At 41.4% G+C, this 17,198-nt stretch overlaps 1 protein-coding gene across 2 annotated transcripts in view; it reads left to right on the forward strand.

Annotated features, from left to right (window-relative positions):
- The window catches only part of CAMKK1 (calcium/calmodulin dependent protein kinase kinase 1), a 271,268-nt gene that overhangs the window by 232,940 nt on the left and 21,130 nt on the right, over window positions 1–17,198 (forward strand). For both annotated transcript variants that reach the window (XM_040424856.1, XM_040424857.1), the window contains exons 10-15: window positions 2,738–2,937; window positions 8,404–8,457; window positions 8,569–8,642; window positions 10,259–10,346; window positions 12,632–12,760; window positions 15,979–16,079. In XM_040424856.1, the coding sequence (XP_040280790.1) occupies window positions 2,738–2,937; window positions 8,404–8,457; window positions 8,569–8,642; window positions 10,259–10,346; window positions 12,632–12,760; window positions 15,979–16,079 (646 nt within the window). The remainder of the gene's footprint in view (window positions 1–2,737; window positions 2,938–8,403; window positions 8,458–8,568; window positions 8,643–10,258; window positions 10,347–12,631; window positions 12,761–15,978; window positions 16,080–17,198) is intronic.

Here is a 17,198-nt window from a genome sequence, read left to right on the forward strand (position 1 = left end):
CAAAAAACGCAGTGTTCGCCCGATCAGGCCTGATCTTGTGCGCATACTTGCGTTCAGTCCGCCCATCCGCAGTGACAGAATTTTTTTTTTCCTGATCACTGCAAAAACACCGTAAAATCGCTGCGGCGCTATAAAGATCACTTTTGAGGGGCATGGCGAGTTCATAGAAGATTTTTTTTTTTGGCACAAGTTAGCGGAAATTGATTATTTGTTTTGTTTTTTCTTACAAAGTCTCATATTCCACTAACTTGTGACAAAAAATAAAATCTTACATGAACTCACCATACCCCTCACGGAATCCAAATGCGTAAAAATGCCCTGTAAAAACCTAAAGGTACTCATTGGAATTTGGGCCCCTTTGCGCATCTTGGCTGCAAAAAAGTGTCACACATGTGGTATCGCCGTACTCGGGAGAAGTAGGGCAATGTGTTTTGGGGTGTATTTTTACATATACCCATGCTGGGTGAGAGAAATATCTCTGTAAATTGACAACTTTGTTTGAAAAAATGGAAATAGTTGTCATTTACAGAGATATTTCTCACACACAGTATGGGTATATGTAAAAATACACCCCAAAACACATTGCACTACTTCTCCTGAGTACGGCGATACCACATGTGTAACACTTTTTTGCAGCCAAGATGCGCAAAGGGGCCCAAATTCCAATGAGTACCTTTTAGGAGGGCATTTTTAGACATTTGGATTCCAGACTTCTTCTCACGCTTTAGGGCCCCTAAAATGCCAGGGCAGTATAAATACCCCACATGTGACCCCATTTTGGAAAGAAGACACCCCAAGGTATTCCGTGAGGGGCATGGCGAGTTCATGTAAAATTTTATTTTGTCGCAAGTTAGTAGAATATGAGACTTTGTAATAAAAATAAATAAATAAAAAATAATAATTTTCCGCTAACTTGTGCCAAAAGTGTATTTATACTGCCCTGGCATTTTAGGGGCCCTAAAGCGTGAGAAGTAGTTTGGAATTCAAATGCGTAAAAATGCCCTGTGAAATCCTAAAGGTACTCATTGGAATTTGGGCCGTTTTGTGCACCTAGGCTGCAAAAAAGTGTCACACATGTGGTATCGCCGTACTCAGGAGAAGTAGGGCAATGTGTTTTGGGGTGTCTTTTTACATATACCCATACTGTGTGTGAGAAATATCTCTGTAAATGACAACTTTTTAATTTTTTTTATACAAAGTTGTCAATTTACAGAGATATTTCTCTCACCCAGCATGGGTATATGTAAAAATACACCCCAAAACACATTGCCCTACTTCTTCTGAGTACGCCGATACCACATGTGTAACACTTTATTGCAGCCTAGGTGCGTAAAGGGGCCGAAAGTCCAACGAGTACCTTTTAGGCTTTACAGGGTTGCTCACAATTTAGCCCCGCCCAAAATGCCAGAACAGTAAACACACCCCACAAATGACCCCATTTCGAAAAGTAGACACCCCAAGGTATTCACTGAGGGGCATTGTAAGTCCGTGGGAGATTATTATTTTTTTTGCCAGAAGTTAGCAGAAATGGAAACTTTCTATTTATTTTCTTTCCTCAGAAAGTGTCATTTTCCGCTAGCTTGTGAAAAAAAATTAAATCATACATGAACTCACCATGCCCCTCCGCAAATACTTTGGGGTGTCTTCTTTCTAAAATTGAGTCATTTGGGGGGTATTTATACTATCCTGGCATTCTAGCACCTCAAGAAACATGACAGGTGCTCAGAAAGTCAGAGCTGCTTCAAAATGCGGAAATTCACATTTTTGTACCATAGTTTGTAAACGCTATAACTTTTGCGCAAACCAATAAATATACACTTATTGGATTTTTTTTTATCAGACATGTAGCACAATAAATTCTGACACAAACTTGTATAGAAATGTAATTATATTTGAACAATTTAACCAGAGAAAGTTAAAAATACACTTTTTTTGAGAAAATTGCGGCCTATTTTGATTAATATCGGAAAAACAAAAAATCTTGGCAGCAATCAAATACCACCAAAAGAAAGCTGTATTTGTGAGAAGAAAAGGAGGTAAAATTCATTTGGGTGCCAGGTTGCATGACCGAGCAATAAACTGTTAAAGTTGTTTAGTGCCGATTTGTAAAAAAGGGCCTGGTCACTAGGGGGGTATAAACCTGTGGTCCTTAAGTGGTTAAGGCTTTTGATTTGTATTATTATTTCCTTATGCCTTAATTCAGTGAAGAAAGTGCAATTTAATAGTTTAAATCATTGTTACAATGGACTGGTTTTGGGTCCTGGGCAGCACGATAGGCTATACAGGTGAAACTCAAAAAATCTGAATATTGTGCAAAGTTCATTTATTTCAGTAATGCAACATAAAAGGTGAAACTAACATATGAGATAGACTCATTACATGCAAAGCGAGATATTTCAAGCTTTTATTTGGTATAATTCTGATGATTATGGCTTATAGCTTATGAAAACCCCAAAGTCTCAATCTTAGGTACCCTTTGCTCAGGGGGTATGGATTCATTAGCGGACTAGAGTGTGACACTTTGAGCCTAGAATATTGAACCTTTTCACAAAATTCAAATTTTAAGCTGTATTAATGCAATTTCTTTTCATTTGCATTACTGAAATAAATGGACTTTTGCACAATATTCTAATTTTTCAAGTTTCACCTGTAGTGTATTCCGCACAACTTATAATATACTGACATAATTCTTAGTGCCTTACATCGTTAATTAGGATATCTTCTGCTTTATTTTTAGTGCATTACCAGAAGATTATTCACCGAGATATAAAACCATCAAATTTACTTCTTGGAGATGATGGCCATATTAAAATAGCTGACTTTGGAGTAAGCAATCAGTTTGAAGGCAATGATGCTCTCCTGTCAAGTACTGCTGGGACTCCAGCCTTCATGGCACCTGAGACTCTCACGGATTCTGGCCACGGGTTCAGTGGGAAGGTACGTTCTGATGTAACTTACAGATCAGATGAGAGGAAGTTATAACCAGAAATATTTCCCAAAAAATTAAAGGACTTTAAATATGTTTGGACTTTATTTTCTTTTGACTGACCTGCTGAGCACTATCAAAGATTTACCGCTCTGTAGTAAATGAACACTCATTGATTGTAATTCTGGTCACCATTGCATAATTTAATGTTTCTTTGACTTTGATTATGAAAAGATAATTTTCATACAAAGGGCTTCTTTTAAGTTTTTCATTTACAATGTTCAAAATCGCACATATGCAGAGTATATTATCCTATTGACATCACATCATTTCAAGGGGTCTTCTGGTCGTTAGGTTTAACCCTAACAATCCCCTCCTGTTGTCATTCCAACATTGGACCAGTCTCCGCTGCTCTTCACCTCTTGGTCCTGGCTTTACGCACTGGAAATGCCAGGAAAGGCTCATTCATACAATAACTGGCTGTACTGGTGACTGGCTTTCCCTGCACACCAGTGCTTTGGGCACCTCAATGAATGGGGCTGGAGCAAGAACATACTTTGGATAATGAGGACAGGAGCCCAGTTGAGGGTCTACTAGGAGCTAATTGGAGGTAGAGCCCTATGTATGGGGAAAACAGAATGTGGCTCTGTATGGATAATGGGGGGGGGGTCACAAAGTGGCTGGTCCCTGTGTAGGGGTGGGAACACAGTATAGCAGGGGTTCTGTGTGAATAATAGGAGACAAGAAATGGGGTCCTGTGTAGAAGGGGAGAACAGAATTTGGCAGGGTGTTTAAGAGGGATAATAGGAGGCAAGGAACACAGAGTGGTGGAGCCTTGTGTAGAGAAGGGACAGGAAAGAAACGTGGTAAGGGCTCTGTGGGAACCAATGTGCTGTAGGTTGTCTGCATGATGGGCTTACTAGTCAAAATATTATCCTCCGTCCCACTCCATTATGCATTATCCAGACTCCAGGGCTGAAGCTCACATCCAGGCAGTGCCCATAGAATACAAATTCATCAGTCTAAGCATCCTGAGAAGTCCAAGCGGTGTGCCGAGTTCAGGGCTCAGGGTGAATGTAGCATGGAGTTCTCAGGGCACAGCATGAAGAGACTGTTGGAGTGAGGACAGGACGTAATAAATCATGTGCTTTGTTTCTTGGATTATTAAAAAAAAAAACACCTGCTGTGAACGTCAGAAGAACAGAAAAAAACTGATCTTTTATTTTGAGCATCTGTTATGATCTGCATGGTGTACTTCTCCTGTCAAAAATAACTGATCTCTAATGGAGGTGACACTAACTGATCATAACTGATCCTCAAAAAAAGACAGATCAGTTATTGTTAGTACAAACTGATGCTAACTGAGCATAACCGATTCTCAAAATAACTTTCCTTTTTTATTTTTCTGTTCTTCTGATGAATCAGAAGAACGGAAAGCTAAACGGCGATGTGAACTCAACCTAACATGACAATTTAAAGAGCACCAAGGGCAACAGCAAACAAACAAAAAAAAAACGAAACAGTAAAAAGCACTTTCAAAGTTACTTAAAGGGGTTCTCCAGCCAAAAATGTTTTTTTGCTCTTTAATGCTAACCTGTGGATTAAAGATTATTGTTAACAAACTTACCTTCCACAGTGTTGCCGTTCCCGAGATCTTCCTCCTGGTCACATGGTTCGTCCAGCTAGATTTTCTGTTCTTCCGGGCGAAGTCCGTCTCCATGTCTTCCAGTTGTCTCTTCCTGCCTTGAGCAGGAGACGGATCGTCACTAATGACGTCACCGCCTCCTGCAAGTTAAAGCGCCCTCTCCGTCTTCTTCCTCCAACGCAGGCGCAGTACGCAAAATGTACGCAGTACAGTGCACATGTGCCGGTCTCTCTGCTCCGGCTACATACAAATTTACACTGCGCATGCGCCGGTATCTCGAGTGAGGGAAGCGTCAGAAACTGCTTCCTACAGTTTCATTTCATTTCAACTTCAAGTATGAATTGCAAAGGGGGCAGATGAGGGGCATTGTGAATGGCAAATGGGGCACATGAGAGGCAGTGTGGATGGCAAAGGGGGCACATGAGGGGCAGTGTGGATGGCAAAGGGGGCACATGAGGGGCATTGTGGATGGCAAAAGGGCAGTGTGGATGGCAAAGGGGGCACATGAGGGGCAGTGTGGATGGGAAAGGGGGCACTGGATGGCACACAAGGGACACTGTGGATGGCAATGGGGGCACATGAGGGGCATTGTGGATGGCAAAAGAGCACATGAGGGGTTCTGTGGATGGCAAAGGAGCACATGAGGGGCACTGTGGATGGCAAAGGGGGCACATAAGGGGCATTGTGGATGGCAAAGGAGCACATGAGGGACACTGGATGGCAAAAGGGGCACATGAGGGGCACTGTGGATGGCAAATGAGCACATGAGGGGCACTGTGGATGGCAATGGGGGCACATGAGGGGCATTGTGGATGGCAAAGGGGGCACATGAGAGGCACTGTGGATGGCAAAGGGGGCACATGAGGGGCACTGTGGATGGCAAATGAGCACATGAGGGGCACTGTGGATGGAACAGGGGGCACATGAAGGGCATTGTGGATGGCAAAGTAGCACATAAGGGACATACGGATGTGGAAAGCACATGGATGTCATATGTCATATTCGCAAATTCTCGGAGTGCCGATATTCGCAATTAATATTCGCAATTTGAATATTCGCGCCCCAAAACTATCTGCCACATTTCTACACAAATTGGTCATAAAATGTGATCTGATCTTCATCTAAGTCACAACAATAGACAATCACAGTCTGCTTAAACTAATAACACACAAAGAATTAAATGTTACCATGTTTTTATTTAACACACCATGTAAACATTCACAGTGCAGGTGGAAAAAGTATGTGAACCCTTGGATTTAATAACTGGTTAAACCTCCTTTGGCAGCAATAACTTCAACCAAACGTTTCCTGTAGTTGCAGATCAGACGTGCACAACGGTCAGGAGTAATTCTCGACCATCCTCTTTACAGAACTGTTTCAGTTCAGCAATATTCTTGGGATGTCTGGTGTGAATCGGTTTCTTGAGGTCATGCCACAGCATCTCAATCGGGTTGAGGTCAGGACTCTGACTGGGCCACTCCAGAAGGCGTATTTTCTTCTGTTTAAGCCATTCTGTTGTTGATTTACTTCTTTGCTTTGGGTCGTTGTCCTGTTGCAACACCCAGCTTCTGTTGAGCTTCAGCTGGTGGACAGATGGCCTTAAGTTCTCCTGCAAAATGTCTTGATAAACTTGGGAATTCATTTTTCCTTTGATGATAGCAATCTGTCCCGGCCCTGACGCAGCAAAGCAGCCCCAAACCTTGATGCCCCCACAACCATACTTCACAGTTGGGATGAGGTTTTGATGGCGGTGTGCTGTGCCTTTTTTTCTCCACACATAGTGTTGTGTGTTTCTTCCAAACAACTCAACTTTGGTTTCATCTGTCCACAGAATATTTTGCCAGTACTGCTGTGGAACATCCAGGGTTTTTTTTGGACAGCAGTGGCTTCCTCTGTGGTATCCTTCCATGAAATCCATTCTTGTTTAGTGTTTTACGTATCGTAGATACGCAAACAGGGATGTTAGCATATGCCAGAGACTTTTGTAAGTCTTTAGCTGACACTATAGGATTCTTCTTCACCTCATTGAGCAGTCTGCGTTGTGCTCTTGCAGTCATCTTTACAGGACGGCCACTCCTAGGGAGAGTAGCGGCAGTGCTGAACTTTCTCCATTTATAGACAATTTGTCTTACCGTGGACTGATGAACAGCAAGGCTTTTGGAGATACTTTTATAACCCTTTCCAGCTTTATGCAAGTCAACAATTCTTAATCGTAGGTCTTCTGAGAGCTCTTTTGTGCGAGGCATCATTCACATCAGGCAATGCTTCTTGTGAAAAGCAAACCCAGAACTGGTGTGTTTTTTATAGGGCAGGAGGGCAGCTGTAACCAACATCTCCAATCTCATCTCATTGATTGGACTCCAGTTGGTTGACACCTCACTCCAATTAGCTCTTGGAGATATCATTAGTCTAGGGGTTCACATACTTTTCCACCAGCACTGTGAATGTTTACATGGTGTGTTCAATAAAAACATGGTAATATTTAATTCTTTGTGTGTTATTAGTTTCAGCAGACTGTGATTGTCTATTGTTGTGACTTAGATGAAGATCAGATCACATTTTATGAACAATTTGTGCAGAAATCGATATCATTCCAAAGGGTTCACATACTTTTTCTTGCAACTGTACATGTTTCCACTTAAACCAGTCAAGTGTTGCTTTATCAGTGTGTTTGGGGTCAATGTCCGTCCTAGCCTCAAACCACACACAGAGTGGTACAGGTTTTGCTCAAGAATATCCCTGTATTTAGCACCATCCATCTTTCCCTCAACTCTGACCAGTTTTCCAGTTCCAGCTGCTGAAAAACATCCCCACAGCATGATGCTGCCACCACCATGTTTCACTCTGGGGATCGTGTTCTTTGGGTGATGTGATGTGTTTTAGTCTCATTAGACCAGAGCACCTTTCTCCATACATTTTGGGAGTCTCCCACATGCCTTTTCGCAAACTCACAATGTGCCTTTTTGTGTTTAGCTGAAAGTAATGGCTTTCTTCTGGCCACTCTGCCATAAAGCCCAACTCTATGGTGCTTACGGCTTATTGTCGTCGTATGTACAGATACTCCAGTCGCTGCTGTGGAACTCTGCAGCTCCTCCAGGGTTACCTTAGGTCTCTGTGCTGCCTCTCTGATTTATGCTCTCCTTGGCCGGTCCGTGAGTTTTGGTGGGCGGCCGTCTCTTGGCAGGTTTGCTGTTGTGCCATGTTTTTTCCATTTGGTTATGATAGATTTGATGGTGCTCCTGGGGATCATTAAAGATTTGGATATTTTTTATAACCTAACCTACTTTTCAACAACATTGTCCCTTACTTGTTTGGAGAGTTCCTTGGTCTTCATGGCAGTGTTTGGTTAGTGATGCCTCTTGGTTAGGTGTTGCAGCCTCTGGGGCCTTTCAAAAAAGGTGTGTATATGTAATAACAGATTATGTGACACTTAGATTGCACACAGGTGGACATTATTTCACTAATTATGTGACTTCTGAAGGCAATTGGTTGAACCATAGCTTTTTATTGGCTTCCTAACAAAGGGGGTGAATATGCCAATTTTCTGTTTTCTATTTCTAAACAATAGTTTTATTTATATATTTTTCTCATTTCACTTCGCCAACTTAGACTATTGTGTTCTGATCCATCACATAAAATTCAGATTAACAAAACATTGAACTTAAGGCTGTAATGTACCAAAATACGAAAAAAGTCAACGGGGTGAATACTTTTGCTAGGCACTGTATATGGTATTGGAAATGTATTTCAATAGCTATGCCTGGTATGCATTGATATATAGTCATGAGTCATAGTCATGAATTTACATTTTCCTGTCCTTTTCGATTACTAGGCACTAGATGTCTGGGCAATGGGAGTCACGCTTTATTCTCTCGTATTTGGAAAGGTAAGCAACCATCATTGACCAGAGTCACAGAATCAAATGTAAATTGGCTGTGTGCAGCATGAACTCCAAGCAGCAGTTTAATTCTATTTATCTCCATGATTTGTTTTTTAGTGTCCTTTCATGGATGAATACATCTTGGTTCTACACAACATGATAAAACATAAAGCAGTGGAGTTCCCTGAACAGTATGTAATATGAGTTCTGCCTGCCAATAGTATTATTGCAATTTGTTTCAATCATTAAGACTATGGAGGAGATTTATCAAAGCACATGTAAAGGAAAACTGGCTTAGTTGCCTATACCAAGTTAAACATAGGTTCTGACTGGTTTCTATGAGCACCAGTTTACACCAGTTTTGATAAATCTCCCCCTATACATATTAGCCATCATACTCCACCACGTAATTCCATTTTCCATTTCCATTTTGAGTTGGAATCTACCCACATTTAACAGTCTATCAATAAAAAAGTTAAAGGGAACCTGTCAGGAGATTCGTGCTGTCCAAACCATGGGCAGCATCAAATACCAACATGGTCCCTCCTTACAAACAGTTAGGTCTTACTCTCAAATGCTGCAGAATTTCAGATGAGACATAGTTTAAAAACAAGCTGAGGATGGGTAGACGAGTCATTTGGGTGGTCTTCGCTAACTTCTCCCAGCCCTGCTCGACTTCATTGACAGTTCTCTCCCTACTTGTATACAGGGAGAAGCATGTCAATCAAGCTGAGCTGGTTGGGTAGAAGTAAGTGGAGACCACCCAAATGACTCTTCTTCCCGTTCCCAGCTTGTTTTTAAATGATTTTCTCTGAAATGCTAAATCTCCTGACAAGTTCTCTTTTAAATAATCGTTAATGAGAAGGACTGTGTAGACTATCCATCTGTACTTCACGCATTTCGTAAGAAACAAAATACTTTGGATAATGACCCTTTATCAAATATAAAACAAAATGAAGAAGATTTTATTATTGCTGAGAGTACAAAACCTTATATAATACTCCTAATGTACATAAAAGGGATAACATTATAACCCATTGACATCCTATTTTTGTTGAATTAAAGTGGTATTCTTACTAGAACAAGTTTTTCCCTATCCACTGGATCGGGGATAACTGTTTGATTAGTAAGAGTATCCATGCCTCCACATGAATGAAGCAGCAGGTGGAGGATGCACACTGATGCACCATTTATCTCTAGAGGACTGCTAGAGATAGCCAAGTGCATTGCTCAACTATCTCCAGCAGCCCCATAAACTTTGAAAGGAGCCATGATGGGCACTCTTGACTACTGCTCCATTCAAACGGAGCACACAGGACCCCTACTCGTGATTGGTGGGGGTCCCAGTGATCAGGGAACAGTGAAGAGGGGGTTACTCTTTCTACCTGGAATACCCCTTTAAAGTGGTTATTTAATATTAATACAGACCCACAGTGGCCAACCCACAGTGGTGATCATATTTATCTGGTCCCAGACCTGCTCTTCCTCTCACTGTTGCGCTGAAAAAACATCCGTTGATGGGGAGGCCAGTGGCCGCTGCAGCCAATTGCAGGTGTGACCAGTTGTCATGACGCAAGGGGAGAAGGTCACTGCTGCGGCCTGTCACATGTCCACCCCCCCCCCCCCTCCCCTCCAACAGGGAGAGGAAGCACTGTCCCAGGAGTGACAGAGACACCGAACCCAGCAGCAGGGACCAGGTAAGTATGACCACCACTGTGGGTTGGCCACTCTGTAAGGTCTTTATTAGTCTTGGATAACCCAAGTAGTAGATTGCTTATTGTCCTGCTTTTTTGCTTTCCCGTTTAAGGCCAGTCATTAATGATGAACTTAAAGACTTGATTATCAGAATGCTGGAGAAGAAGCCTGAAGATAGAATAACTGTTCCAGAAATAAAGGTATACACATTTAGGACTGCTATATGTAAAGGTTAACGTGTAAATGTCATGTTTTCATAAAATAAAAAAAAACAATTTTAGCAAATGTTACTGCTGCTGCAGCATTATGCATAAACCAATCTTTAGTTTCTTAACATAACACTGTTTTCCTTGAGTTTTTCCCTTAGTTACGGCTATTTTAACCTCTGAAGATGGCTCCTCTGCCAGGTCTCTGAGGTCAAAACTGCCTTCCCTCACTTCGCACACACACTTGCTGTAGCCAGCAGCTTCCTGCCAGCCAATCAGATTGGATTACTGAGAGACACCACTCATAGGCATTAGTGTTATGTATCTTATGGAAAGCATAATGCTTCCCATCATTTACCGGAAGTCCTTTTAACCTTATAATTAGAGATGAGCACATTTCATATTTTGACATTCGATCACGCTTCGATTGGTGGTAAAAGCTAATTTTGTTATGGATTCCGTTACCACGGACCATAACGTAATTCTATGCCGGAATGCCTCTAAAGGCATTCTGTTATGCATTCCGTCATAGAATTACGTTATGGACCGTGGTAACGGAATCCATAACGCAATTCTGCTTTTACCACCAAACGAAGCGTGAACGAATTTCATAACATGAAATTCACTCATCTCTACTTATAATGTACTACCGGATATATAAGCTACCTTTCGTGTGTAAATACATTTCATTTAACGAAAATAAAGGATTATGATGGCAGAATTTTTTAGCGCAGTATTTAAGCTCTGGTAGCAACCACTTTAAAGGGGTTACCCAACCCATATACCCAGGCCCCTCACAGAGGTTGTACTTACCGCACTCCCTGGCACCCGCTTTGCTTCCGATGCCCGCACGGCCGCCGCTGCTTCTCCCCTCGGGTGACACTAGGGAGGCTCGTTCTGGCAACAGAAACGACGCGGGTGCCGGAGAGGAGGTAAGTACAACCTCTGTGAGGGGCCTGGGCATATGGGGGTGGGGGGGCATTATAGGTCCACGATAACCCCTTTACATATTGTAGTAGGGAATTTCATAATCAGCAATATCTTAATGCAGTATTAAAAACTGTTCCTATTTCAAGCAAGGAGCTGATAAAACAAAATGCACTATTTTGGGACATTTTGAAGTTAGAAATCTGAAGTGCAGGTATTGATAAATCCCCACCTAAGAGTATGTTCACATGTAGCAAATCGGCTGCTGAGTTTCCATCATGGCAGTTCAGCAGCTGGTTTCTCTTTTCTCTCTTTTTGCATTGGTATGGCTGCCGGTATCGCAGCAGTTCTTTCGTTTTGAACCATTATTTTTTCCAGTGTGTGGAGAAAACTTGGCTGCTCCTGTACAATGCTGCAGATTTGCCATGCACAAATCCACGATGGCACATCTGCAGTGTTTACGCTACATGGACACATGCCCAATTTGTGCTAATGGCATCTGCAGAGAAATGCTGTGATATAGTATTCCCTGCAGGCTGAAATGATGAAGTGGCTTCAAACTAGAGGGTCTCTGTGAATTCTTAACAGTATATTGCAAAAATGGGAATAACTCAGTAATAATGTTCAAAGTTCAAGATATTTTACATTGCACTGATTGCAAATCTTGAAAAGAAATCTTAGAATTAATGGTTGTCCTACTTTTTAAGACACTACTTCAGTGTTAACTTTTTGCCATAAACTCCATAGCAACAGACACATCAAACGAGTACCTTTCAGTGCAGTAGAATTTATTTTCCTAGTCAGTTGTATGAAGGTGCTTTTTACATTATGCAGCACATTAATCTTATTGAAATAACACAATTAATTATAAATAACATGAAATCAATTATCTTTCTATGCCTTTTCTATTCTGAAGAAAACTAAGCCTCATAAGCAAATGGTAATTACAGCAGAGATCCAAACTGTAAGAATATATTCCATATAAATTAGGATCCGTCACGGATCTGCAAAAAACGCTTGAAAGTCAATGGGGGACGGATCCGTTTTCTATTGTCCGAGAAAACAGATCCGTCCCTATTGTTTTACATTGTGTGTCAGGATGGATCCGTCTCGCTCCACATCCCAGGACGGACAAGCAGCGTTTTGGTGTCCACCTCCAGAGCGTATTCTATGCGGATCCTTTTCCATTCAGAATGCATTAGGGCAAAACTGATCAATTTTGGACCGCTTGTGAGAGCCCTGAACGGATCTCACAAATGGAAAGCCAAAACGCTAGTGTGAAAGTAGCCTAAGCTGCACTGAAGCTGAAATTTCTCTATTCTATGTGTACATCATTGTCAGTATTTTTGCAGGTTCATCCTTGGGTAACTAGAAATGAGGAGGATCCAATGCCACTCGAGGAAGAGCATTGTACAATTGTGGAAGTCACTGAAGAGGAAGTGAAGAATTCTGTAAAGCTTATTCCAAGTTTGACAACTGTGGTATGAGGTTTCAATTATTGTATTCGCTATGGGATTCTAAGGTCACATTTTCTTAGTAACAGTGACATATTATAAATATATCTAATGTGTACTTTCAAAGCTACATCACTCAAACTTGTGTTTTGGCCAAGCCAGTATGTGCTATATTTTTATATTTCCTGGGTTCACGTAGCGTTTTAGCCCTCAAAAGGGCTTTGCTCTAATCCTGCAGCTGTAGAAGCAGGGAGCTGGCTGTCAGTGCCACATAGAGAAGGCAGAGATGCTTTTTTTTTCTGCCCCTGCCCTCTCCATTGATGTATACACAATGCTTAATGAGCACTTTGTATAAGGATCAGGAAGTATCATTGCACCTTCCTGCTCTGGTCCTAGCGATCATGTGATGTCTGGGCGCTGAGTATCGCATGAGCTGCTATGTCTTAGCAGACCCAGATCAGCTCTGCAGCCCCCAAGGGGCTGTATTCCCTATGTAGCTGTTGTTAATATCTCAGCCCCAGTTACAGGAGAAATCATGAATTAAAAAAAAGTTTATATGTTAAATGCCCGCTGAAGGTTTTGCATGACCTTATGGGGGGCACACAATGTAAAATAAAAATAAAAAAAGGCAAGAAAAAAATGACACACGCCACAGAGCAGCATTCAAAGACACGTACTCAAAAACGGAAATTGCATCTGGCCAGGAAGGTGGTAAGTGGCTGGGTCTTGAACTAGTTAAAAGCTATGTACTCCATTTACAAACAATATAAATGATATATTATAAAACTCTTAAAGGCCTATTGTTTGAATTTTCATATACTGTATTTTTTTTACCTATAAGATGCACCTGCCCATAAGACGCACCTAGGTTTTAGAGGAGGTAAATAATAATAAATATATTTTTTATTAGACCTCAGATCGGACCCCCAAGTTCTCAAACAGCCCCCATGCGCCAGGCCCCTCACAGGTAATATACTTACCCCACTCCCGGCGCCGCTCCTGGTCTCCGCACCGCTGCTGCTTCTTCCTGTACACGGATGAGAACATCCGGTGTCGGGGGGGAGCAGCCAATGGCAGCCGGGGACAGGGACAAGCCACCCTAGCATCCTGGGGCCCGGCACATGGAGGAGCTGTTTGAGAACTTGGATAACCCCTTTAATAGAATCCCATACAGACCTTGGCTCAGACCTCAAAGCAGACCACCAATTTGAATAATACCCCAATTCAAACCTCAGATCAGCCCCCCAATGTGAATGACCTCCAATCAGATCTCGGATCAGAGCCCCAATGTAAAAGATACACTGTTTCAGACCTCAGATCAGACCCCAATATGAATGACTCTAATCAGACCTCAGATCAGAGCCCCAATGTGAATAATACCCCCATTCAGACCTCAGATCAGATGCCCATGTTAATCAGAGCACACACAAAAAAAGAAATCAACTTCTCTCTCCTGCTCTGGATGCTGCTGCCGCTCCTGAGATTCAGCGCTCTTCCTGATCTTTCTGATGCACAGGACACAGCACAGCGTGTGGCCCGGGGAGACCAGGACAGAGAGCGATGCATTCACCGCTCCCAGGTCCGCCTGTAATAATGAGCGCTTCCATAATGGAAGCGCTCATTAGTATTCACCCCATGAGAGGCACTGTCATTTTCCCTCCACTAGGTAGAGTACAACTAGTGTCTGCCCTTAGGCCACCAACAAAAAAGACACCAAAGTTGTTAATAAATAGGCAGTCGCATGAGTCCTCGAGTAAACAATAAATGTTGAGAACCTAGATATATAATTTTATGGGGAAAGATTCAGTGTAACCTGTATTTCATCTCTGCTTTCTCAGCTCAGTAAGGGATCAAGACTAGAAATCTACTATAGATGTATATCTATATTTGACATACAGTGTATAGTTAGCAATCAGATTGCAAGGTGAAGATGTTCGCGTGTCATAGATGGTTAATAGAGTGTTTAGTTTCCATGGGAATATGAAGAAATCTATTTTATTCCCATCTGAAGAGCCATCTTAAAATGCAGTAGGCAGTGAAGCTTTACAAAAGTGATATATTTTAATCATGTCGAAGAGTGTCCCCATAGGTTATAGCCAGCTCCGGCTCTATTAAGTATGCAAATTTAATTAAACCATCGATAGAATTGATGACCTACTTTTACTTTTACTTTTAATTTTGTCATTTCTTCCACTGCTGAGATGCATCAGATTTTTGTGATCAGTTAAACGGGTAATAAAACAAATTGCGGGACATTTTCAGAAATTAGAAGAGCTATGTAGTTGTTTAAGAAAATATTCATATGAAACTTTAAGCCTTAGAGTATGATATGCTATATATATTTTACTAATATCCATAAAACACATATTTGGTATCCTATTTTCCATACACAATAACCCAAACAATAAAAATTGCCAAATCTAAAGTATCTGCTACATGGGTAGGGCAGCAGTCAAGTAACTGTATAGTAGAGACTGTATATGTGTGTGTGTGTGTGTATATGTATGTATGTATGTATGTGTATATATATATATAAAATGTGTGTGTGTGTGTGTGTGTGTGTGTGTGTGTAAAAAAGGCCAAGGCAGCACTCAAATATCCGTGAAAAAAGGGTATTTTAATCACCCATGTGGTAACAGCAACGTTTCAGCTCACTCAATTTGCATTCTTAATAGCAACCACCCATATCAGCTATCCATTATGAAAACCTAATATGCCCTTCTTGACATATAGAGCTGTGCGCCAACAAGAGGGTCCTGTGCCAGAGCCTGCCACTATGGCACCCTAATTTATACTAATCTCCCTACACATTTCTTGGCCCTAATTAATTTAAGCATAAAAACACTGGAGCAGATATACTAATCCTACGGATGGTGTAAATATAGACAGATTGTCTAAACAGACACCAGTGGCTCAAGCTGGATGATAAATCTGGTGCATGGTTAGACGATTTTGTCTGACTTCCCACAATTTTGGTGCAAAATGGCACATATTGGGTCACGCCTCCTTTCCCAAAAAGCCACACCCCTTTCTAGTAAGCCATATACTCTTGATTGTTCCAGTTTCATCTTATCACATATGACAAAATCAGTAACCATGGTCATTTGACATGTGATTGGCATTCTGTTTGTGGAGTTAGCCAATTGTGAAATGGAATGTATATTATGTGCCTCACATTGCTTTCTCACAAAGCAGTTCCTCAATGCAATAGTTTTTGTGCTGACATGACATTTTTTCTTGATAAGATTTTAGTGAAAGCAATGTTGCGGAAGCGCTCATTTGGAAACCCATTTGAATGCACCAGGAGAGAAGAAAGGTCCATGTCTGCCCCTGGAAATCTTTTAATGTAAGTGAACCGTGGTACCAATATGCTGTAGACACAATAGGTCTCATGTTTGCCATATACTGTGTTATCACACTATGGGAAGGTAAATTTATTTTAGTTGTATTCATTTTTTTATCAGGTGGAAGAAATTTTAATTTAAAAAATTGTAATAAAAAAATCACCTTCTGTGTCACCCACTTTATCTGAATATCGGAAAAAGTGGAACAGTTGCTTCAAAAATATGGCATTCATTCTGAACACCATGTTTCTCAATGTATTTATACCAGACAACTGGCATTAATACATTGATAAATTTCTCTTGTACACAGAATATATTACAAAACTGGCTACCTGCAGCCACCATTAAGGGGAGCTCAAGTGGATAGTAATTTGTAGAGTTACCATCGACTGCATTGGAAGCTGTGAAAATCTCTTTATACTGGGCACCACAAGGCACCTGCAGCAGTTATGTGGTCTGCCTCTATGGAAGGTACACAACTGGATCTGAACCACTCACCAAATACAAAATAATTGCCCTCCCTTAGCCTTCTTCACATAAAGCTCCATATTATGTTAGGCTAGTTCCACTCTAGCGGTAAATTCTTCTGGCAGAGGAACAGCCTGCCGGAAAACATTGTATCTGGCTTACCAGAAAGCGCTGGCGCACCATCAGGCCCCATTGACTATAATGGGAATTGGCGAGGAACAGGCCTGTTTCCGGCATTAGTGCCGGGATTCGGCTGGACAAATACCGCACTAGCAGCAGTGTTTGTCTGGCCGAATCCTGGCACTAATGCTGGAAACAGGCCAGTTTCTAGCCGAGTCCCATTATAGTCAATGGGCTCTGGCACAGTATGGTAGTATCTAGCTATGCTGGATACGATGTCTTCTCTGCCGGAACAATCTGCCTGAAGAATTTACCACTATGTTGAAACTAACCTTAGATACATTCTTTTTTTTGAGTTAAGACACATTTAAAATATTTAAAGAAATATGAAAGCACCTTCCTCATTAGATTTAGCTTTAAGTTCTATTGAATGGAGATTATATGTGACTTCTTAGATATATCTACTGTATATAACAGTTATACCTTTTATGTGTATGTGGCACAGCTGTAGCTTGTTCATTGACGTAGAATCT

This window comes from Bufo bufo, chromosome 3 (genome assembly GCF_905171765.1).
Source record: "Bufo bufo chromosome 3, aBufBuf1.1, whole genome shotgun sequence".
Lineage (NCBI taxonomy): Eukaryota > Metazoa > Chordata > Amphibia > Anura > Bufonidae > Bufo > Bufo bufo.